Below are 25,066 nucleotides of genomic sequence, written 5' to 3'. Positions count from 1 at the left end.
CGCTTTTTCTTAATACCTAGTCAGAATTTCCCTTGTTGCAACTTCTGTGTGTTGCCTCTTGTCTTTTTTTTGTGGAAGCAGAAAGATCTAGCGAGCACCAAGGAGGTCAGGATTTTATTCCTGGCTGTGCCGCTGGCTGCTTTAGCGACGTTGAACAAACTCCTCGAACGCTGCGTCTCGGGAGCGGTGAGATGCTCTGAGTGGTACTGGTGCAAAGCGTTAGGAATCAGCTTAGCTAGCTATTTCCAGATTTTTCTTCCTTTCCCTTGTCTCATCTCTCCTGAATTAAGTTTGCAGATTGCTGCAATTACGTGAATGTTTCGTATGCTGGATAAATAAACTCTGAGAAACAGTCTGAGGCAGGGGAGTCTCACCCCTGTGGAGACTGCAGAGGACGGAGGATGCAGCTACACTGGATATTTTGTACAGGGTCAAGGCCAGCCGAAGAGGTTTCCATGAGGTCCTTGCAATGTTGAATCCCTCCACTTTTCCCTCTTTTATGCTGGTGATCAGCAAAAGGCGTGGTTTCCTGCTGCTGGCTGATGGTTATTGGGACTTTTTTTGCTGGTTTAAGTGCAGAACTCCAGCGATCTGGTTTCCACCATCCCACCTGTCCAAAACATAGCCAGTGCCCTGGTGCAGTTGGGAGGGTGTGACTAGTGCTGCGGGAGCACGACAGCAGCTGGAGGTGGAGAGCAAGGAAAGCAGAGTTGAGGGGATGGCACAAAAGCTCTGCATTCATTTTGCTGCCGAAGAAAACACATCGTTGAACTGTATCCTCGCAGCAGCCAGTCAGAGAACTGGCCCAAGGGTATGCGATTTGTGGCAGGGCTTGTGAGTTGGGTTGGAGTATTTTGAATCTCAGTTTTGTGCTTGAACTAGGAAAGCAGCCCTCTATTCTCCCGCTGCTCTGGGTTTAGTTGACTTGGAGCTGCAAAGAAATTCCTGTATTTCGGATTTTAAAAAAAAGAAGAAAGGCTGCTTTGTTTTTAGAGAGATATTTGGCAGTTACTACCACAGCATCTGGGCACAGTACTCCGATTCACGTAAAATTCACTTTATTCTCAGTTATAATAACTTTTCAGTGCTGTCTGGATTTCAGGGGTTTATCACATGTGTAAGGGCCTTTTGCCTGCCTCTGGAACCCAGTGAGTAATAATGCTGTATTTCTGCCCCCCACCCGCTGGTTACTTTCATAGGAAAAAAGTTGTCGGATTTGGAGCGAGTCACCTCCCTTAAAGTGTACAATTGGTTTGCCAACAGAAGAAAGGAAATCAAGAGAAGAGCCAATATCGGTAATGTATCAGAGAGCCTGTTTTCAAGGTTTAGTACGTTCACTTGCTCAGGAGAGGTGGAAATTATGTAAGGTTGTATTAATGCAAATACTCAGGGTTCTGATATTTCTAGTAGAAATGTGGACGAATTACTAAAATTAGTCTCTTGCTGTTCCAGATTTTTTTCTAAAATACGGGTAGGATTCCATCATCGATGCAGGAAAAACGATGCAGTTACGAAGTTTTACTGGAAGATCAGTTTTTAAAAACCAAAGTGAGAATTTTGCTGGTCGAAGGAGAATCATATTTCCCTGTGCTCAGACTCCTTCGGGTATCCAGAGTAGAATTTGAAATAAAACCTCAAAATACCTGCACTGGAAGTGAGGGAAATTGAGACGATGGCGAGTTCACCACCTTAGCATGCTGTTTAAATGAAAAGTGGCTGTGGTGAAGAGCTTTTATCTGGTTGTAAGTTCCCTTGTGTCTGTGATCCACCGAAACGTGCTTGTTTTTTCAGCCAGAACCTGGGGTTTTCTTTCTTACTGCCATCCCTGAGACCCCCCAGGGATCTCGGAGTCCGGATGAGTTGTTTTACATCTCGGATACAGCCACTAGGACCAAAGGCTCTGCAAGCCAGCTCCTCATTCCGGTTACACCTGTGCTCCTTATTGCTTTCCAAGGGCTTGCACAGGGACAGGTGGCTGGAACAAAGTAATGATTTTTCCTGATGATCAGGATAAAACAAAAGTCACTTCAGAGTTAGCCCTGCAGGTTCTTTGCGTGAGTAGCTGATCATGAGGAAATTAGAAGTGACTCTGAACTCGTAACAAGTAGACCCTCTAATGAGAATAAACATAAGGCATTCTAATGAGAATAAACTCACATTAATTAATGGCCAGGATTCAACAGAGTTCTGCAATGCATGCAAAATTTTATGCACTTAGATACTATCAGAATTACGTTTGCAATATGGAGATCCATACCTGCCTGTTACCAGTATTTTTGCAAATGTCAGATGTTACACCCATTGCTGACTGCTTCTTTTTGCCGTATAAGTGAATAAGAAAAATCTATTTTTACATCATTGAACATTTTACTGATATTTAACCTAAATATATTTTTCTGAACATGAAACCTGTCTGTTGAAAGGGTGAGGGAAACAAAGCAAAGTCAGTCCAAGGCGGGTGGAGTTATAGCCATGTCTGACCTGCATGGGACAGAGGGTTGGAAGGTGCTAAAAAAGAACCAAAGGGAGGTTCAGATGCATGGATCCTGCTGGAAGATGAAGACATGTGGGTTTTTAAGTCCCTTAAGTGCTTTAAAGAATTTCTCCATCTATTTTCAGACACTCCCCACCCCCCTCACGTCCTCCCAGTCCAAACTACGTGGGACAATCTACAGGGAATGCCTTTGCCACTCCAGTGCATTAGAAATGAAGCTGATTTCTAATAGGGTTGGCTGGAAAACAAGGATTCTTATTCGCAGACAAGTCTGTTAGTTGGCAGGGAAGGATTTCAGGCAAACCAGTAGCTGTACATGTGTTACCTTCCCATACACTGGAGAGTGAAGGGGAAGAGGCTAAGAACTAACTCCGTTCTTCCAGTTACTTTAACTTCTTGGAAAAAAAAAGTACTTACTTTTAATTCCTCTAATGCATCAGATAAATTAGGGATCCATTTGCTTTTTTCGAAGAAGCAGCAATCCTGGAGAGCCATGGAATAGATGTACAGAGTCCGGGAGGTCATTCCAACAGCGACGACGTTGATGGCAATGACTACTCAGAGCAGGTAAGCACCATGGCTGAGCCGCGCGGCCCAAAAAGGGGGAGTTCACGCGCCACGTGAAGAGGCCCTCTGCTTCTAACAAATCAGATGTCTCTTGTTTTTGCTTTGCTTTTGTGTAATTGTGATGGGGAAAGTGGAAGAGCACAGCTCCCCTGTTTGAATGTGTTGAGCAACCAGTATTCACCCACATGGATTTATTGTCATACAACAGGACACTTGGCAAGTACGCAATGGGGAGGAGGAGGGAAGATGTTCAGAGGGAGGCAGAGAAGCAGAGAAGGTAGAAGAAGACAGGAGGATCTGCTCCAAACAAGCAAGTTACACCATTCACGCCACACGCAATGTATGAAAAATGTTAGGAGAGTGTTAACTCACCCAGTGCACCATGCATAACTTGCACTCTCCTTCCCCCAGCACCATTCTAGCTATCCACCCTCCAGAAAGGGTGTGCAGGCCTTTGACAGTTCCTCCTATATGTCGGGCACCAACGTGCTTCCCTGCAAAACTAGGCGTGCGTGTTCCTCTTGCACCCATCATTTCTTTCTGCAAGCAATGTCTCTGTTGTAGCCTGTGCTACAGCTACTGGGAGTTGCTTATCTGGCACCCAGTAAGCCCCTGCCCAGTACACTTTCTCATCTCTTTTGTCAACCTTGCCCAACGAGATACTGAGCACCCTCCTGTAAGGTGCTGAGCTCCCTCTGGTTGTCTCCAGGAGTGCCTTTCAGGAGCGTCTCAGGATCTGTCCCTGTGACACTGACAGACAAAGGGTAAAGGGTGGGGGGAGAGGATTTGATTAAATGCAGCTTGACATCTGTTTGGCCCCGTACCTGTTTCATATTGTTCTGCAAAGATGTGCCACTATTGGGATTGTTTACATATTATCTGTCTTTTTTTTTTTGTTCTTTTTGCATTTAAACTCTTGCCTATTCTCTACTTTTCTTGGTTATTTTTAACCCTTGACAGCAACTTCTTTTTTAAATTCTCTAGCAAAAGAATACCCCTTCCCGCACTCTGAGCCCTCACCTACCCTAAAGTTGGTGACCCTTCCTTCACACACCTTCCTGACAGGTATTGCACCCCCTTCCCAATTTTCCTTCAGGTGTCAGTTGTGGCCAAATCCCGCAGGGCTGTGTGTGCTTGGCACCAGTGGACTTGACCAGTTCGCTTGGTACTGGTTTTGATGTGAGCTGTGTTCTGTGCTACACCCAACAGCTGGGGTGGGCAGATCGCTTTTAATTGACTCGTTTGGGAGAAGTAGGTAGGTCTCCCTCTGAAAAGGCTGCTGGAGGAGGGTAATGGCAACGGAGTGTCCTGGAATGAGTCCCTAGCAGACTTGGCTGTGGCCCAGCACAACGGATATCTGGCAGAGGCATTCCCAGCCGCTCTGCTTCTGACGCCTATTAAGGCCCTTTTTATAGGTCATCACCAGCAGATTTGGTGGAACCAACTGCTTTGCTAGCTCTAGATGATGAGAGGCTGCTCTCTGACTGTTATAAAATATTTTGAAACTGCTGCCGAGCACAGATAATTCCTTGTCAGTCCGATACAGGACCTGAATACTGACATAAAGTGTCATGCAGGCTCCCAAACTATGTTTTTCTTCTGTGTGTTATCCAAAATACTTTGAAAAGAGAAATAAATCGCTTATTCAAATGTAAAGATCTTTGTTTAGAGTCCTTAAAAATTACATTTCTCAGTAATCTAGCTGGACTGCTCTATGAAATGTAATTAGGCATTAGCAGCGAAGCGGATTAAATGGCGAGCTCTCCTGATGACCGTGTAACATCCCTTAGCTGTTAAAACCATAAATTCTGTTTTCCACAGCGACATTTAAACTCTAGTATAAAACACAAAGTTAATCCAACTACTAATGAAGTGCCTAAAACTCCAAAAGTCAGGACTTCATATTTCTTACCATGGTAAAGATTACTGACAGGCCTTTAGGGTCTGGGCATGTCACAGTATTTGCCTGACGTTTGGTGTAAAGGAATGCATTCCTTTAAATAACCTCAGGATTTTACCAAATCCTGGCTTTTCTGTCGCCCTCAATGTTTGCCACCTGTCATCTGAAGTTAAAAATGCATAATGCACGTTTTGAATTTTAAATTTCACAAGTTCATCTCTTAAAGGCTGTTGGAAGACTGATAAATGTTTATCATTTCCTTTCTGTAAATTGAAAAAATTTAAATTATAAAAAATTGCGAGATCATGGTCGGGTAACTATTAGTACCCTGTTGTAAAGAGGGGGAAACACCATGATTTTGCCCAAAGTTCCAGAAGAACTTATTTGACAACTGGGATTAGTTTGGATCTTTCTGGTTCTCCTTCCTGTTACTGAAAACCAGGCCCTCTTTCTGATGTAGACTGAGAAACATGCACAGCTCACTACAAAATCCATGCTAGACTTGTCAGACTTCGAGGTCTGTTATTGCATGGCCATTACACCCCGTGTAGAAGGCAGCCCTTTTTGTTCACTGATTTTAAAATTTTCACTCCAGTCCTGTGGCAGCAGAGTTTCTCTGTATTAGTTTTGCTTGCCAGCCATCACAGCCGTCAGCGCAGCGGTCCTCGTACAGCCGAGAGACTTTGCTCTTTAGAAAATAGATGAAGAAGTACGTGGCGCATCGTTCAGTGGGCTGGAGAACCTGGCGGTGTCCTCGCCTGCATATTTGAGTTGTGGTGGTTCCAGCCCCCTGAAACCGTTGCACTGTGTTTTTTTGGCAGGCCGGGAGGTTTTTGGCATCTTTTTCCCTATGCCTGTGTGAATTCAGTGTCTTCACATGATACTGGCTCAGACCAAGGGTTAGTCTAGGTTTGTGTCCTGTTTCTGAGGGAGGTCAAGAGTAGCATTTAAATAAAAAGTATTTTTAAAGAATATATAGAATTATTTTATTGTAATAGCTTCCAGCTTCTGGAATTCGGTAGTTTCGAGAGGCTTCCCGAGCCAGGCAGTGTATCCACTTTCAGTTTCGATAGTTTCTAGCAGACTAGTTTTCCCTGAACCTGTCTAACCCCTGCCCATTAAAGCCATTTTGACTTTTGTCTCATCTATAAACCAATGAATCCTACAACGGAGCCGTGATAAGTGAAGCAGCGCTTCCCATTGCTGCTTCGGAACATATTCCCATTCCAGTGAGTGCCCGTGCTCATTAGGTCCCGAGAAGCCACAAACTATTGTTTCGTATTGAGTAATTATTTATAATAAACATTTACCATATCAACCATCAGCCATTTCTTTTCCAACCTGAAGAACCTGAGTCTGTTTAGCCTCTCCTCGTAAGGAAGCCACCCCATGCCTCTCTTCCCCTGGGCTGCCGTTCTCTCTGCCTTTCCTAGTTCTGTTGTGTCCTCTGTAAATGGGATGACCAGAGCTGTGTACAACATTCCAAAGGCAGGGACAGCATGAATTTGTGCAGTGGATAATGATTCCTGTCTTAGTGTGGTTTCCTGACAAGCGTGGTGTGTCACTTTTATCTTTAGAATTTAATATTTTCCTCAGGTTATCCCCCGCCCTCAAATTTCTCTCTCGAAAATCGGGTGTGCCACGCCTTGCCCCGCTTACCTTTGTCTGCACAGTGAGGGAAAGGAGTCCTAAATCAATTCTGTAACTTCCTGTCACTTTCTGCCCCTGTAACGAACGCGCAGTTTGCTGCCCCTAGTCCATTACGTTACACACTAGTTTTTATCTGCCGTCTTTCTGCTTGTGGAGTAACGATGCTTCTCTCTTCTCCTTTCCGCATGCGCAGGATGACAGCACTAGCCATAGTGACCACCAAGACCCCATTTCGTTAGCCGTGGAAATGGCAGCGGTAAACCACACCATCTTGGCGCTAGCCCGGCAAGGAGCCAACGAGATCAAGACAGAGGCTCTAGACGACGACTGAGACAAAGAAAGGGGAGGGGTCAAAGCGAGAAGTAACTTAGTTTTAGACGTAGCACCTTAGCAGACTTTCCTCGGTCCTTAATATGTGTTCTTACAGTATAACTTTGCAGTTTCTTGTACGTCAGTTAGCTGTTAGGGTCTTGTTCTGTGAAGATGGCATGGTGCCCTCAGCCTTTGCATATACTCTCTCAGTATTAATTCCCAATAAATACTCAATCAACCAACCAACCTCCCTCTCCCAGCCCCAGTGGCTAGAAAAATCTTGCTGCTCTGTCTTAGCATTCAAAGTGCTTCCAGGTATTTTAGACAGCCCTCAATTACAAGTCGTAGGCTACACTTAAAATCTTGGATACCCTTAGAGGTTGTGTTAAAAAAAAAAATAGTCTGTACGCTGTTCCTTTTCTGAGACTGAAAGGATGCAAGCTGAGGTAGTGGCACAGGGTCGATGGACACCAGACTGGGAGTATCAACAGAGAGTAAAAAGAACACTAGAAACCCCACTTCAGCATGGGAATAAATGATTTCCAGCTGCAATAAGCCGTGCCTCACTGGTCATACAGTGACTCGATATACTTCTGGGTGCTGTGCTGAGAATGTCCGTTGGAAACACATTCACATATTTCAGTTGATGTTCACGTATTCAACACAGACATCCTCTGCTCTCACAAGCTGCGTGGCTTAGTGGAGAAGTACCGTCTTCTGCCTCTGGGACCATGATTGAAGCCCAGCCTGGGATCGTATGAAAAATGAGCTGAATGTCTAATGGACAACAGTCCACTTCTCAAAACCACTATTCATTATTTGGCATGGCTAGCAGTGCCTGCTCAGAAGAGGTCTAGACTCTATTGATCCGTCATTAACAATTTCACCTTTTATTCTTCCGCTAACCTTTTCTGTCCCCACCCTCCTCCTCTCTCCACTTTGCCACTTTCAAAAGCAATGTTTTCCAGGAAGGTTGTGAAGGTCATAAAATGGGTGAGTGGATTTTTACACATCTGTGTAACTAATTCCTATGTCTTGACTAGCCTGAAAGGTTGTTGGAGAACTTCTGCATCTGACCTTTGCTAGATAGCCATCGTAGCAGCGATACTCTCCTAAATACGAACTTTTTTGTTTGTTTAAAGGCAGGAGGATCTCTTACCTGAGAAATGGGGTGTGAATGTTTTGTGTTCTCTTTACTCTGTCCTTGTTAAGATGTGAGAAAGCTATACTGCTACGAGCAATTTAATTAATTGGAAGCCATACTGATAATGGATGTGGTAATATTTGTAAAGCAAACCTACTTTAAGTAGCAGAAACTAATGGAATTGTTTTCCTTGATCATATGTAGCACTTTTGTTACTTTTTTCTTAAAGATATTTATATTTGATAAGTCTTTTTTTTATCATTTGAGAATTCAAAATACCAAACAGCAGACTTGCATTACAGAGTCACCCTGCGATCACCTTGTCATCTAGTATCTAAATGATGAACTGTGTGTGCATCTAAGAAAATTACATCTGCTGGCATTGTGTGGAAATGATCTCCTGGCATCCTGATAAAATGATATGTTGCTGCCGGTAAGAGGAAACGTTTCAATGGAAACAGCACGAGAAGCGTTAGAGACGGGCAGGACTGTGTTACATTAAAAATAAAGATTAAAAACCTATGTAAATTTTTGTATGTAGAAGTATGAAAATTTGCATAGTGTTTCCACAACATTCCATTTTTATCTTCCCAGTTTGTATGGGAATAGCTTAAAAGGGGAAAACAGCTTAGTCTGAAGGACGGGTTTCCTTTTTCTCCTCTCCACTTCTAAAGGTGGCGGGGGTGAAGGGAAGTTGCCATTACTTGGCTTGTTCTCATCCCTTCCTCACGCTTAACTATCAGATAGCGTTGTGAACTCCTAAAATGTGGCTCCTCAGCAGGTTTTTAGCCAGGCTAAACCCCTTCAAGGCATAGGCTAACTGGATCATCTTTACATCTGTTAATCTTGTGAAAACTGCTTAGGTAAGGGTGGAGGAGATTTGGTGCTTTCAGAGGGCACAGAGTTGGCACCTCTTTGTCGCTCTGACTTGAAGATGTATAGGTAGGGCTTGGCCTTGTCTTTCATTTATGGATTTCATTGGAAAATTTATGTGCTTTCCTTAGATATAGATCACTGAAGCAGAATGAAGCCGTCTTTTTTCTATTTTATTGCGTTTCTTGAGTAGGCAAATTCATAAGTAGGATCAGGGCAGACTCAGGAAAGAAAGGAATTGGATCAGCGACCATTGCACCATTGCGGATTTTTTCTTGATGTGTGTATGAATGTTTTGGTACTAAGGAGTGAAAGGATGGGGAGAGCTTTTATTTTCTATTTTTGCACAGCTGAATGATCGAGCAAACTATAGCCTTAGTGGAATTTTACCTGCTTATTCATACTACAGTCACACACCAAGCTGACAAGCAACATCCACGATTTATAGTAAGGAGATTTTAATAATCGATGGCCTCTTTACGTTGGGATTGCCACCACCATTTGTTCTGGCTGTTTCATTTTAAAAAGAACAGACTAAAACTGTTGGACAGCTGCAATTTTAAAAGAAATATTGCTTACTGTACCATCTTGGAAAAAAAAAAAGTCATTGTTTCAAGCATCGCCTTTTTAAAGCAATAGGGAAGAATAAAAATAGTGCTAGAACTTCTATATCCTGATTGTAGGTTCATGTGATGTGGGATCAAAGTAACACCACTGAAATTGTATGTCTATACCATCTAACGTAGAGTAATCTGGTCTTAATTCTGTTTAATTCTGTTTATCACTGTCAAGTAGCTGCTGGTCTCATCGTGCCTCAGTATCCTGTCTGAAGGTTAAACCCCTTGTGAACCACTGGAGATTGGCAGATCCTCCTTGTCTTTAGCTTCCTGGTAACTACTGTCTTCTTGCCAGAGAAACTGGCAAGTTGGATTAACTGGGAAATCGGACATTTTGTTCCACGGAGTCAGTTTTTGGTTTGCCCCTGTCTATTTTGGCTTTTCTTTGACCATCGAGAGGTATGAGGAAAGAGCAAGACCTCAGCTGTTATTAGGATGCTCGCAGCAGTCGATTTCCTTTATTCTGAAAGTTCATAATGAACAATTTGCAGTTGGCTAATAATTTATTTCAAATCAAAAAGTTATCTAGAATGGGACAGACACTGGTGTGATGATACCAGGAGAAGTGTACATGATCTAGAGTAAGTGAAAGAGTTAGTTGAGGGTGTGTCCTGGAATTTCGCCTTTGTTCTGGGTTTTTTTCTGCAATGTGAGAGTCTTTGTCTTTCTGTCTCTGGATTTTCTTGAAAATTAAGCCTCATTTTTTGTAGCGTTGCAATTCAGTTGCAGTTTGTTGTAGCCAGTCTGGAATTACTGCAATTTGTTCTCATGTGGGTTCCCTTGAAGTGGATCTGGTGGCAGACTAGGTCTACCTTATTGTTCTGTGAATAGAAAAGAAAGTATTTAAGATGCTCCTCTTCTGCGATGGGCACAGATTGCTTTTAACTTCGTAGAGTAAGTTCTGGCTGTTATTTTGTTGCTCATGAAGTCCTAATACTTGAGTTGTTGTCTCTTACCGTCTTCTTAAAACAACAATTTCTACCTCCACTTCTTTTTTAGGGTTTGTTGGTTTGGTTTTTTTAATTCCCCACCTTTTTCCTGAAGTGTGAGATCACAGATGTTTGCAAAAGCATTTTGAGATTCTAAAAGCTAAGTCGACTTAGCAATGAGTAGACATGTTATCCACTGACACTCCAGCATTATGGAGATTTCTTTCAAATACTCTATAAACATATGTATTGTTACGGTGTAATCACATTATTCTTATGTTGGATGTGACCATGTTGGTTGTGAGTCAGCAGTGCACCCTTGCAGCAGTCAAGGAATCTCATTAGGAAGATCCTTCAGCAGGTCGAGGAGAGTGATTCGTCCCCTTTGTTCAACACTTGTGGGACCACATCTGGAGCACAGTGTGCAGTGCTGGGCAGGAGCGAGTCTCTCGTGGGGCTGCTGAGATAAGAGGGTCGGAGCATATGTCTTGTGAAAGTTTGCGAGAGCTGGGTTTGTTCAGGCTGGCTCTGGGACCATCTCATACTTTGTTCTTCAGCTATCATAATGGGTGGGTTTAGAGAAGACAGAGCCAGGCTCTTCTCGGTTCGTAGCAAAAAGGTGAGGGACAGTGTGCTCAGCTTGCATTAAAGAAAATCACAGGTGAATATAAAAAGAAATATCTTCGTACTCAGAGTGGTAGAACAGTGGCCCAGAAAGGCAGTGGAAACCCCATCCTTGGGGATATTCCAAACTGCACTGGACAGGGTTGGATTAGAGACCTCCAGAGGTCTCTTCTGACCTGAATTATTCTATGGTTCTGTACAAACCTGCTCAGATTGAGGTGTTTCCTTGTTCTGATTTATACATGTTGACTTGTTTAAAGAAATTCTCCTTATTTGTTGTCGGGGTTGTTTTTTTTTTTCTGGTTTGCTACTCCTAAAGTTATCTTTCCTATTCTACTAATAGAGGGGAGCTTTATTTACAGGGTCTGGCTCCAGGCTCCAATCAAGCCATAAGTAATAGGTTTCATTAATTATTTGCTCTGTTTACACAGTTCTTCAGGGATATTTGAATAATTCTGTTTGTTTCACTGCCTAACATCAGACTGGTAAGTTTTCCATGTTTTCCTAACACTTGTGCTGTAGATGAGTTTTTGCCTTTGTTTGCGAGGATTTATCATCATCTTGCTGCTGTGAGTGCAGGTGACAAACTTCACGTAGCTGAATGTATGAGAGGAAAAATTGTGGTTAACTTAAGCCCACTGGTGACTACTGTGATAAGCTCTAAATTTTTGGTTCAGTAAATCATTAATTGGTGATTATCGGAAGGTATGACTGGGAAAGAGCCACATTACACTCGTTTGGATCATCCTTTTCTTTCCTTACGTATTTACTGTTGGCCACTACAGGAAAAAAACCCATACTTCACTAGGCAGGCTTTAGGTCTGATTTGGATGTTATTTTGAAGAGAAGCGCAGTGGTGTTTGCGAGTATGGACTGGCATGGGGTCAGTTAGACTCAGAAGTGTTAATTTCTGCCTTCAAAGTGCGTAAGAACATGGAGATGAGTCCACCAAGATTTTGAGTTCCCTTATGGGGCAGAAAAGCTTTCCCTCACAATGAGATGCCGCTTGCAAAGAATTAAGAAGGTGGCTTTGGCTGGCCTTCCCCCAGAGCAGCTGAGTGGCCGCGACGTGGTAGCTGTAACCGGGTTTCATAAGGGAACAGGTTTTGGTTTTTGTATAGATAAAACCGACAGAATTGGTGTAAGAGTGTTCAAGACTCCGTATCGCTGCCCCTAAAGCCCTTAGTGCAGGGGGGTGTTTCGCTGTCTGTAATCTCGCCTGGAACGCAAAGCTGGATTCACCCCTTTCTCTGCAAATTACGAAGATTCAGCGTGAGATTTTGCCCAGAGTACTGAGAGATGTGGAGGTTTAGTAGGAGAAGAATTTTTTTCCCCTTTATCCCTGGGATTTTGCTCGTTTCAGCTAATATTTTTCTTATGAAGGTTGATGTTCCTCCTCCCACTCCAGCTACATCACTGTGCAGCCCTCCTTCCCCTGCGTTCATCAGCTTCTTTCAAGTTCGTTGGATAATTACCAGCAAATTCTGGGGGTTTTATGTCAAAATAAACTTTGCTTTTATTTTAGACAAAGATTCCCACCCACGTAGCTCTTGCACTCTGTGAAGTTATTTAACTTGATAATATTATTTTGATCAAAGTCTTAAGCTTGTAGGCAATAATCTTGAGTTTGGTGTAGCTTCTATCATTTGGCAGGAACCTCTGTTGGCAGGATTGGTCTTGAAAACTGTTATACGTCAGTGACCTAACGTCTTTGTTCTTATTAGATGGCTCAGTATTTTGTGTGTGTATTAGTAGCAGTAGTCAGGGTTGATTCGTGATCCCAGCTAATTTAATGGAGTTTTGTGGAGTCGGGTGTTTTCACTGTGATTTTGTGGAAGGGAAGGTTGATGGCCTAACCAAACAGTACCTTGCAGGTCCCAAGAAGATAAAATAAGACATTCCTTGCTGGGCTTTTTTGCAGCTGGGATATTTGCTCAGGATATTGGATCAGTTAATTGGCCAGTAGGCAACTGGCAAGCTGAAAAGCCTAGCCCTAAAACCTTCATTTTAGCATCTATTACTGTTGTCTAATGTACAGGGTTTAAACTGTCCCAACTAAAGATGTTGCACATTAGTGAAAAAAGCAGATGTGCTAGAGGTGACAGCTATAAATTTGCATTTAAAATACACAAAAGTTATTTTTCTTCTTCGTGAGAATTGTGTTATAACCGGGGAATTGGGCTTGGTCATTTTGAGGGCTGTCAGTAAGATGACAGCATTTTGATGTTGGTTTTTGTCCAACAAATAGAAATAAAATCTAAGTCATCTCAGTGGCACCAGTGGAACAGATGTGGGGAGAAAAATTGAAACATCTAAAGAGGTGTTCGTCGCTAACCTTGGCCTTGGGTTTTATCACTCAGACAGAGCTTAGAATTGTTTGCCGGTGCCTGTTTCGGGTGGGCGTCCACTGAGCGCGGGTGATGCTGTGGCTGAGATGGTATCGGCACAATTACAATAATCAGTGCAAACTGCTCTCTGTTTCTGTTAAGGTTCTTCAGTCGCACTTTCTTTATGGAAATCCATATCATACTTCAGCTCGAGCTTCCTGGAAGAGGTAAACAAATACATTTTGCTCTTTGAAGATACCGAGGTACGCTCTGTGATGCCTGCAGCGTGCTTATCAGTGTAGTATCTAGGTGCAAACATTGGCAGCTTATGTCATGGGGATAGAAAAGGATTTTGGGGACAGGGGAGAAGTTCACAAAACATATTTAAACGCCCCTTTTAATCGGGCTGATTGAGAAAACCGACTGACCAGTTTGATGGCTGCGGTGTTGTGCTCTTCGCCCTTCTTTCTGGTAATGGTTGGAGTGCTGACCAGCAGCCTAGGCGGGAGTGAACGAAACCCACTGAACTGGGGTGCACTGCGGAATGGGCCTTTGCTGTTTCTGTATGTGCAGTGCATCTCCCGCTCAGATGGCTTGGCAGAAGGCGCTCGCTGCCGTTTATTCCCTCTCTTCCCACCGCTGTTAAATGGAAGCGGGTGTACTCTGCTGATCAAAACATCCAGCACGCTTCTGCTAAATCCTTTCAAACTGCAGCCGGGGTAATTGGGATGGGCAGGATAAATGCATAAGAGCGTGGCAGTAAAAGTGATGGCAGTTCTTTTGAATGACTGGGTGTCCTCCTGACATGTAATTAGCTGCTTTAGAAAGATGTGGATTGGCATGGTCATAATTAAAAGGATTTCTGTCTTTTCTGTGACTGAAAACAGAAGATCTTCCGCCCCCTAATTCTCTTTAATACCAGTGTTGTTAGTGACACTTGGAACACAGCTACTTCGTAAACTTAAATAATGACCTGTTCCTAATGGTAACTTACAACAGCAGGGACTAGAACGGAGCTGAGTTTTCTATGCAAAGCTGCTTCTCTTCCTTTTATAGTTCCCCTCCTGTTCGTGTATGTGTTGCTTCTCAGTGAGTTTCAGAAACAAAAGGGACGTTTGGTTTTGTGTGACAGCGTGATTACAGATTACCCAGGGTTCTGGTTTAGCTCTTCTTGATTTGTTGTAGAGTTGTGGTGTTGAGGAAGGTGAGCTGTGGTCCAGGACTCCGCTGAATTACTCATCCCGTGTTTTCACCCTGCTGCAGGCAGAGGGTACCGGTTGCTCTGTCCTCCGGTTGCTGAAGCAGGGAGTGTAACTGGCTCTTCTGTGCCCCTCCAAGGTCCCCTTCGTAGCGTCTCGCTTCGGAAGCCTTACCAACAGTTGTTGCCACGTATATAACCATCTTGTCCTCAAGCTGTCTGCTGTCTCCAGCTGCAGTTGGCATGGTGCAGTGGTAGGACCTCACTCGGTTTTTCTTAAGAAATCTCAGAGTAGCCTGCAGCTGGATAGTTGGCTGGACGGTGTGATTGCCATTCACAACAGGAGAGGATATATGGGGATGACCTAAAATAACATCGTAATCTTTCTCTGATATGTGGCTAGATTCCACAAAAGCATCTGTCAGAGGGTGTTAGGTGCCTTTTTATTCTGTATTTTCGTGAGGAACAGTATCTGTTGGCCAATCTTGGGCGCTGCAGAGCCCATGCTCCATTTTTGCCCGTAAGCTTCTCGGCAGTATTTTTCCATGGTGCTGTTCTCCCGCTGTAGTTACTTATCAGACAGGTTTCCGGAGTTTTTTGGTATGCAGAGCTGTGTAGAGAGACTCGTAGTGATGTTTAGAAAAGTTAGCAGGTTCCCAACTCCAACACATTTGCAAAAGAAGTTAGGAGCTTAACTTCCTTAGACTCTTCTTTCAATCCTCCAGATACTTTGCAGCTTCTTTGTACTGAATTACTTGTGTAAATCTCATCCAATATCACTGTGGTTCAGAACAACCCTGTGCGTCACGGGTCCTCCAGTTCTTCCAGCGCGGTTGCCACTGGTGGTACTACGCTCACAGCAGCGATGGTAACGACTCCGTTTCTAGGACGTACATTTTTAAATGTTAACTTGCTACTGTCACTGGCCTCAATTCAGCTTCCTATCCTCCTCTCCCCAGCCCTTCTCCTTAACTAATTAAAGTCTTCCATGTTATGGCAAGATGGCATATGTAGCTTAAATAACCCACCTCTATAATTAAGAGGTTGACTTTAGCCTTCTGAGATCTATTTTACATCATTTGAGATTTAAAAACACATTTTACTTACAAAGTTTATCTGTCAGATCGCTCAAGGAGGGCAAAGAGATAATGAAAGTAAATTATTAATTAATGTTTCTCAACCAGTATATTCCATTAAGAATATTAAGCATATATTCCATTCCTCAAAGCACATTTGACTTTGTATATATATTTTTTTTTCAAAGTCTGCCTGCTGATCAAGTTGCTGCTATGTCTCTTTGACAGGACTGTAGTGATAGTACTGAAAATATCCTTCAGGAGCTAACCAGAGCCAGGAACTCGGAGTATCAAATCCCTGACCAGTTTTTCCCATACCACAGTGCAAGCCATTTCATTTGTGCATTATGGCAAGCGAGCAGATCTTTTCAAGACCAGAGTGACATAGAATTTCCCTTGCCACATTCAAGCTGTTCTGTTCAAAGGGCTTGATACAATTTTGGAGTGGAAAGTAGCAGTGGAAGCATCTCCCCTTTCTGCGTGTTGGATAGAGTGATCCGAGTTGAGGTGGAGCTACACTGGGTTCGGAATGGCAGAGAAGAAATTGGACGTGTTGCTGGGAAAGACCGGGTGTGTTGCGCAGAAGGTGTAGCTACTACTTGAGAAGGGTAAACGTCTTGGATGCTTTACTGATGAAGTAGTTGAAGCAGTTCGTGGAACGCTCTAAAATCGCCAACGTGTGTTTCTTTGTGCCAACGTGTCTTCATGGCAAACCCGTAAAGCATTATGAAGTTCATTTAGGAGGTGTTACTGGAACTTGAGATGAGCTTTTGTACCGCTTGTTGCAGAGGTAGTTGCCTGTCAGTTTAGCTGAGCATTGAGATCTCGGCACGCAGCTCCTTATTGGGCAGTAACAGTTTAATTCTGCAACTCCTCCTTCCTTCAGAGCTCTCTCAGGTCACAGTCCTCTTTCTCCAGGTGCTTGGAGAAGAGAAATACTATTGAGATGAGGGAATAGATCCGCTCGTTGGCAGAGTTAACGTCAATTGAGAATCTGCTCCTAGATTTCAACAGTGCTCACTTATTAATGCTGGGATTTGTAGCAGAGCAAGAAGGAAAACAGCCCTGAAGTTGCATTGCCAATAATTCAGTTCAGTGAAGGGGGCCTGACAATTAGGCGTCTGGTTAGGAGTTAAGAGGCAATGAAGTACCCATGGACATTAAGAAGGTATTTGTAAGTGTGTTGAGGGAAAAAAAATACTGTTCCATTTATGTTTATAAAATCTGTTGGAGACAAATGGTAAAATTTGTAAAGAGTTGTGTGGAAAAGGCAGACGCTTTCAATTGGGGTGTATTTATTTGCATTTGGAAGGGCAGGGTTCGCCCATGCCGTTGGGTGAAGTAGATAGAATAGGGAGTTTGCATCAGAAACTGGGAGGCCGTGCAATATTCAGGGTCTCCTTGTAGGTGATAGACTGGTCCCTTCTGGCCTTAATTGTAAAACTATGATTCCAAAGAGGTAGACTTGTCTTTTACCGTTATAACCTGTTCATAGTATTTAATAATTTATAGAGATTTGAGTACTAGAGGGGTTCTCTGCAGTAAGAACTTCTTGTAAAAGTATGAATTTCCATCGGAGAACATATTGTGCCTTATGTCTCTAAACCATGTGAAGTTCCAGTGATGTATGATAGATACCTTTTTACACTTTGTACTCCTGCCGTAATGGGAATCAATCAAATGTCGTTTTGATAACAGGTGGTTTCTGTATGCTGCCGTGTTACTTGGGTCTGCTCCAGTATCGCGCAGGTTCAGTCTGTTCCTTCTGCTGACACCGCGATGCGCACTCACGTACCAGACAGTGCTGAGCAGCTGAAGTAGCTCCGGAACAGCATTTTTCTGTTCAACTGTTATTTTTGCTTCTTACTTGAAGATAAACAAAAAAACTCTTAACCAAAAGCCCAGGTCAGTCTGAATTTCGAATCCGAAATTCTTTGTTCCTATTTGGGAACGTGAATTCCGGTTGTTAAGAGTACCTTGCAGTGTATTTTACTACTACCCGAGAACGTTCAACATGAAAACGGTTTGATCAGTCGTGCCCGGTTCCTCCAGCTGCGGTGCCTCGAGCGGCTGGGTTTGATGGATGCTTTCATCAATTGCCAGAGTGCTTCAAAACACATCACAGCCGGCAGAAGTCCTCTCGCTAAACTGATGTCTCCTCTTACTTCCTACACTGAGCCGATATTTCCTTGAAGGAATTCCAGACGAGCGTTGTGAGCCATTCGCTTTCCTCTGAAGCTGATTCTTGTTGGTACCGAATCTGTCGCGCGTTGTTTTCCTACGCTTCAGCTCCTCTTGTAGAGGTAATTTCTTTTTATCTTTCATCCAAGCTCCTTCACACCCTGGTAATCCTGTTTTACCTGCGTTACCGGTGGGTTTCTCATGCTGAAGTGCTCTGACCTGAACCCGCTGTTCTTGTGGTCTCTAGAGAAGGAATATCTATGATTTCCATTCTAATAATAACACAGTCCAGTGTAATGCTGAAGCTTAGGCTTGGTTCACTCTTATGAAATCTTCTGAGCTTTCTGCTAGCCGAAAGACCCTGGGTTTTTCCAGCGTGGTTAGATAGAAGCCCTCCTCCCTTCCCTCATTTCAGTTGTGATGCTTAGATTAGAAAATCAGGGAAATAGTAACTTTTAAGTATAATATTTTTTTTTTTATTAATACTTGAGCTGTCTTTTTTACTGGGAAGACTGGTACTGGGCTGTGCACTTCAGCAGATACTCAGCAATGTTCTAGGAAATCACTTGCAAAAATTGAGGTCTATCTCAGATACGGCAGCGCCTCTAAACAGGGGAATGTGACGTTTCTTGCACACAGTTCTCGTGCTCAGGTTTATCTGTTTGGTTTCGTTCCTTGTGCTGGTTGTTGGTTGCTGCTGCTCGCGCTCCCCTGAGGACTCACTTGCTGCTTTCTCCCCTTTCACAGTCTTGGATGACTTGTGCTGTTTTAGTTTTGTTCTTCCCTGCTTGCTCTTCTTTCACCTTCCCCTCTCTTTCCTCTACAGGCACTTTACTACCTTCACACCTTCCAGCACCGTGTTTATGGTTAGACGTTTTTTAATTCCTTCAATGCTACTAAATCAAGAGGTGGTCACCTTTCTTTTTGCCTACTACACGGTGCTCTATCAATGGCTTACTTGAAATCCAAATATATATTGTCCACAGTGCAGTATAAATATGAAAAATTCTGTCTACTCTGACCAGTCCAAAAAAAAAAGCTCAGAAATTCAGTCCATTTGCAGCCGGTTCTTTGCCTGCAGCCTCCTGTGTGAAACAAGGTAGTTCCACGGTGTTGGACCATGGTTACCAGAGAGGAACCAGGCAGTAGCATTTTTTTCTTTCGTTTTATTTTGCCTTGCTTGCGCTCAGTGCTGGAAGCGGTCTCGGCTGGTGCAGTTGTTTCTCTGGGTGAGCGCGCTGTTGCCTGCGTTTTTCACGTGAGGGTCAGGACAGGGCGGGTGGATTCGCGTCGCCTTGCCCAGGGAGGCTGTGTCCCGGTGCCTCGTGTCGCTTCCTTCACCCGGGCTTTGGGATCACTTCTTTGCAGCCAGAGCGGCTTTTCATTTTTCTTTTAAGTTGTTTTAAAGATGATTGGAGAAACTTGAAATCACTTTCCCAAATGAAAAACTACAGTCAGACTGGAGTTTGGATTTTGAGGTTCCCATCTCTCGGTGTTACCCACTGAATTGTTTTTCTCTTTTGGCTTCTGCGTAAATTTAGACGTCATCTTGAGACTTGTGCTGAACCGAAGCTTGTGACTTGTTCCTGATCGCTGTGTGGGGTCAGAGCCCTGGCTGTTCTTTCGAGAAGGACAGATTTTTCCATTTCATAACCCATTGCAGTCCGACCTCAGAAGCAAGAACCCTTTCGCCTTGCTCTCGGCTCCAGCCGTACCGTTAGTAATGGCTTCCCGAACCTCGTCAGCACCCGACCCTCCTTAATTAGCTGCCGGAGGTGGGGGGGGGGTACGGGCGGCGCTCGGCCCATGCTCAGTGCGCGGCTGGAGCTGGGGGAGCGCCGGGTCCCTTTGGAAATCAGGTGTCAGGTCCAGTGTGACAGAGCGGTCTCGTCGGGCCGCAGAACCACCGTGAAGACAGGCTTTTACCTTCAAGATAATACAGGAATAGCAAATTTAAACTATCGAGTTAGTTCAGTAGCAGTTCTCTCAAAGGGTGACAAATAAAAGTCAGTCGTGTCCAGGGGGAGCACTGTTTTCTTGACAAATCGCCTTGGCTGTCTCCCTCGTGGTCTTCATGATCTTCCCAAGGCTAACGAAAGCCCGGGAAGTGTGAAAGAGTTGCAGTACTTTTTCAATTTTTTTTATTTTTTAATTTTTTTTTCTTAGTGTCAATTTAAAAAGTGCCTAAGTGAGTAACAGGACTCCAGAACGAGCTGGAGGAATGGGATTAGACCTCATTTCCCTCCTAAGAGCCGAGCCCTCCCTGCAGCCCCTCCGCACGCACGACTCCAGACGAGCAGTCGGAGTCTGGAGCTCTGCAGAATCCGGCTGGAAAGAAACCTCCGCTCCTTCCTCACGCTGCCCCTCCTCGGTTTCCACCCTGTTGGTGGGGATCTCCTCAACGAATCTCCGTTCCCAGCCAAACCTTAGCAATCTCCGATTCGGGGTGGACGGTAAAGAGGGGAGGGGGGGGGGAAGCTTGGAAAGAATTCAGTGGGAAACTCCCTCTTGGATTGCAGGTCCAGGAGCTTCGTGCATTGAGCGTGCGCCGCTGGGGAGCCGCACGTCTGAGGCTCTGGAGAGAAGCAGCTAATACGCATATTTCATCACCCCTTTTTGGAATCACAGAGGCAGTTTCTTCCTCTGTTCTGAGTTATTTCTAGGCTTCTAATAGTGGCACCTGCTCAGCATTTTTTTTCAGAATAATTGTAACTATTGGCAGGTGGTTATAATTTTGTGAACATACCCGAGAATTTTATGTGGGTTAAAAAAAAGAAAAAAAAGATGTCAATGCTAGTTTAAAAAATTGCATTAAAGGAGAATTTCTTCTGACCATAGCAAAAGGAAATAACAGAACACTATTAAGATGTATTAGCACCACTTAAGGATTCAGCAAATGAAAGCAATCCATATGTAGATGTTTTATTTTTCATTAGCAACTAAATGTTGTTTTTACTCTGACAATAACTTCTGAGTCGGGAAAGCCTAGGAACTTGCTGTTGGCAAGAAAAGCTGTGAGGACATCTCTGTTGCAGAGAACAAAAATCAGCTTGTGGGACGTTGATGGGTGTTGATACAAGCAATGATCAAACAGGAATCCATTTATTGCTGGGGTACTAATGAAAATAAAGCGTCCGTGGAGCCTCTGCTGCGCGCGGACCGTGCGATCTTGTGCTGTCGCCCTGCTCTGGAGATGCCTTTTTGAACAGAGATCTTTTTTTTTTCTCTAAACCAAGTGATTGTCAATAACCGTGGTTGTAGTTGAAAAACGATGAACGTAGTAGCGAGTGTTGCAAACCTAGACGTGAAAAGACAGTGGAACGGGATCGGAGGCACAAAAAACCCGAAGCAAAACCCCCCTGTCAAAACAGAAACCCTAGCAAAGCGCCGGGGAGCCGGGTTTGTCACTTCAGAGTTTTGCACGTCTTGATTTTGTTCCGCCGTCACGTTGACTCGGGGGCGAGGGGCGTCGTCTCGCCCTTGCATGGCCGTTGTGGTGGTGCGGTGGGTGGCCGGCCGTCGCCTGCGGTTGCCTCGCGGGTCCTCCAGATGCGTCGGTAATGTGAAGACGAGCTGCGTCCCATCTCTTGCCGGTCACCGTAGCTCACCGACAGGTCCTCCCGCCTCTGTATGTCCCTCTGTCGGCATCTTCCACTCGCGTGTTTCTTTCTCCCGCTGCGTGCCCCGACGCAAGCAGCACCTCTGGGTCTCATCTGCTGTAGGTGTTCCGCCTACCTCAAGGGGTAGACCTGGTATCCTAGGGGTAGACCTGGTATCCTCGAGCCGTGCGTTCACAGCCTGTTCTCCTCCTTCACCCGAGCACTAGCGCGCGCACACACACACTGGAATGTATATTCTCCTCCTCCCCACCCCCGAGTAACCTCTTGACCTGATCCTTGCTGTAGCCACCACCAACTCCTCTTGCGAAATTGGATGCTGCTTTAAATGTGAAAACAAATGTTCAAGAAGCTATAAAACCTGAATGAAAGCTAAAGCTGAATTTATAAAGCCTTGTTGCATATGAGCCAAAAGTGCAAAAAGCTCTATATAATGAACTAACCTGCCACTCATATAAATATAAATATATATAAATATATTAAAATCAGACTGTTCTACAAAATTGTGTATTTGTATTTTTGTGTACGTACAATTTTCTGCTAAGCAGAAGGAGGATGTAGTATAGGATGATGTGAGAAGAGATTTTGTTTAATCATATTTCTTTGTTACTTATTTTTGTTAACATCCAGATGCCTGTCTTTGTCTTACGTGTATGACACTGTTCGAAAGGTGCAGTATCCCTCTCCCGCCCGCGCGCGGACCCTCTTCCACCGCGACGGAGCCGCGTGAGGCCACACGCCGTCATCGTCACGCCCCGCCAGCAGGCCTGGGTCTGGATCTCCGCAGGGGCCGCTCGTTCCGCTCCACGGCTCCGTATTTCACGCTGGCGCTTCATGGGCTCGCTGGGTCGCTGCTCCCGGTAGTAAGGTCAGATACTCACGCGCTGGTTGGTGGCTTTTCACGCAGGTGTTCTCCAGGCACGGTGCCTACGCCATCCACGGTCTGTAGCACCTTTTCTACCGGTCCTCAGCCTGAAATTCCAGGGGAGGAAAGAAGAATTTGTGTAGACTGGGAGAGAGGATGAAGAGATCCTTATGTGGAGAGCAGGCGGCCCGGGAAGCGGCGCTGGATGTCGCAGGGGAGCGAATCTCAGGTACCATCACCGAGGAGGAAGGCGCCGCAGGGAGCTCGTGTTCCCCAGCGCGCTGCCGAAGCCTGGTTTTGCTTTTGGGAAGGCAGCTGGCGAGGGGACAGGTTGTAACTTCCCCTGTGCTGCTTCGGACGCGGCCTTCTGCCGTCCCAGGAGCCGCACGCGAGCCGTGCGCATCTCTGGTGGCTTGACGACGGCTCGGGCCGCGGCTGTAGGAACGCTTGTAGCACCCTTGTTTGAGGTCCATCTTCTCATGGCTCTGCCCTTGCAGTAAAGATACTGATTTTTGAGAAGAATATTCTAAAATCTTCTCCAAATCACTGCATTTATCTGCAAGATGCCGAGTGGGTCTGCTCCACCATTTCCCTCAAGGAGAGAAGTGGTCGTTTTTCTCCCTTGGTGCGCTTGGGAATCGTTAGTGACGCGTTGGAGAGGGGAGAACTATCCAGGGAAAGAGGGGGTGGAAGGAGAAGCAGGGAAACCAGGACCTAGCGGAAAAACTAACAGGGCGCGAGGCGATGGACGCTCCCCCTCCGGCTCCGCTCCCGTCCACCTCGCGTCAGCATTCCGGTCGCCGACGCGCCGGGCAGCGTGAACGCCTGCCGCGTCTTCCTGGGGCGGCGGGCACTGCGACAGGGCGAAGTCTCGGCTCCTTCCCTCCCGGCCTTTGCTCTCTGTCTTTTTTTTCTTTTATTTTTTTTTTTTTAAATTTGCTTTCGGACATTGTTTCAACGGAATTTTGGCGCAGGGAGAGCGATACTGCATCTTTCCGTGTAGGGCTCATATTTATAACGATGTGTAATGACTGTAGCAAAAAGTCCTTGTTTCTGTACGTGAATGGACAGAGAAACAAGTGCTCTATTGTATTGATTAAAATAGTTAAAATGAGTCCTGTATCATTGTATCTCCTATTCTGGATTAGTGCCTTTTGGACAGTAGACTGTTCTGTAATTAAAATGTAGTATAACTGCTTTTTTGTACAGTTTTGTTTTAATAAAACTTTTTTTTAATTTGTGTTTATTTTAGTATTGTACCTATTAGAAAATAAAAATGTATAACTCGACAACAGTGCGTTTCTTCTGTGGTCCTTTCTGTGCGAAGCTGTCCGGGTGTGAAAGCCCGAGAGAGGCCTTGGCCGCAATGAAGACCTAAAACGTATCTTGAGAACTTCAGAAACATCAAAAATATTAACTGGTTTGAGCAAGGCTGCCTTCTCTTTCTTGTAAGGGTGGTCTTGGGGTGGGGGATGGAGGCAGTGGAGCCTTTGGTGGTGCCTCCAACGTGGTGGCATCACCCTTGGAGCTTGAACTGTGGGCTGACACCAGAGAGAGTCCAGCAGAGGGCTACGAGGATGATGAAGGGACTGGAGCATCTCTCCTACGAGGAGAGGCTGAGGGAGCTGGGCTTGTTCAGCCTGGAGAAGAGAAGGCTGAGAGGGGACCTTCGAAATGCCTCTAAATATCTGCAGGGTGGGGGTCAGGTGGACAGGGCCAGACTCTTTCCAGTGGTGCCCAGCGACAGGACAAGGGGCACCGGGCACAAACTGAAGCCTGGGAAGCTCCAGCTGAACATGAGGAAGAACTTCTTCCCTCTGAGGGTGACGGAGCCCTCGCCCAGGCTGCCCAGAGGGGCTGGGGAGTCTCCTTCTCTGGAGATATTCCAGCCCCGCCTGGCCACGGTGCTGTGCCCCCTGCTCTGGGTGACCCTGCTTGGGCAGGGGGTTGGGCTGGGTGACCCACAGAGGTCCCTGCCAACCCCTGCCACGGTGGGATTCTGTGAAAGGGAAATCTGGAGAGCAGCTGTGTCTCCTCCTTCGAGCATGGTTGTGTTTGTCCCAGGTGAAGGCACCGGTCACGATATGACAGCGTCCTGGCCGAGGAGATGGTGCAAGCAAGGCCAAAAGTTGCACTTTGGGGAAACCTCTGACAACTTTCTGGAAAAAGTGCTCTTTGGAAACCTTCCCCAGCAGGCTCCAGGAGCCTCACGAAGGGCCACTGCGTCCCATCCCAGCGCCAACGGAGGAGTTGTTGAAGGGCTTCAAGGAGCAGACTTCGGGGCCGTTTGGCAGGAAGCCCAAAAAGGTGTTGAAGTAACGAGTTACGGGCAGAACTTGGAGAAGCCCAAGGCATGAGGGCGCGCTGGCTGCCCTTTCATCCTGGCCTGGGTGTGCTCAGCACCGTGGGGGGGCTCAAAAGGGGTCTGCGGGGTGGGTGGGGGAGGGCTTCATCAAAAGAGGGGAAGGAGTTTCTGCAGCTGGTGGGTGCGAGTTAGCAGGCAGCAGAACAGACTCAACACTGCGGGAACCGATTGATTTATCGAAACGGTGTCTGGGTTCTGCTGTGCTGGCTCGAGGCACCGTGCACAGCCGGGGTTGGGGGTGGTTTCGGGGCTTTGCTCGGGATGGACACCCCCGCGACAACGGCCAGGGCAGCTCTCGGTGCGTCGGAGCTGCAGGTAACGAGCAGC

The 25,066-nt window shown here is 45.4% G+C and overlaps 1 protein-coding gene across 20 annotated transcripts in view; it reads left to right on the top strand.

The window, feature by feature from the left end:
- The window catches only part of HMBOX1 (homeobox containing 1), a 128,532-nt gene extending 104,866 nt beyond the window's left edge, over positions 1 to 23,666 (top strand). For 5 of the 20 annotated variants that reach the window (XM_075415051.1, XM_075415043.1, XM_075415052.1 and 2 more), the window contains exons 8-11: positions 1,200 to 1,295; positions 2,967 to 3,061; positions 3,270 to 3,401; positions 6,805 to 23,666. In XM_075415051.1, coding sequence (XP_075271166.1) covers positions 1,200 to 1,295; positions 2,967 to 3,061; positions 3,270 to 3,401; positions 6,805 to 6,942 — 461 coding nt within the window. In that variant the 3' untranslated portion in view covers positions 6,943 to 23,666. Of the gene's footprint in view, positions 1 to 1,199; positions 1,296 to 2,966; positions 3,062 to 3,269; positions 3,402 to 4,045; positions 4,127 to 6,804 lie in introns of all 20 variants that reach the window. The other 15 variants (XR_012763277.1, XR_012763276.1, XR_012763275.1 and 12 more) reach the window with 15 other exon arrangements.
- Positions 23,667 to 25,066: the final 1,400 nt, after the last annotated feature.

This window comes from Opisthocomus hoazin, chromosome 2 (genome assembly GCF_030867145.1).
Source record: "Opisthocomus hoazin isolate bOpiHoa1 chromosome 2, bOpiHoa1.hap1, whole genome shotgun sequence".
NCBI classification, from domain to species: Eukaryota; Metazoa; Chordata; class Aves; order Opisthocomiformes; family Opisthocomidae; genus Opisthocomus; species Opisthocomus hoazin.
The sequence above is the reverse complement of the archived record's forward strand: the minus strand, read 5'-3'. Positions and strand labels throughout refer to the sequence as shown.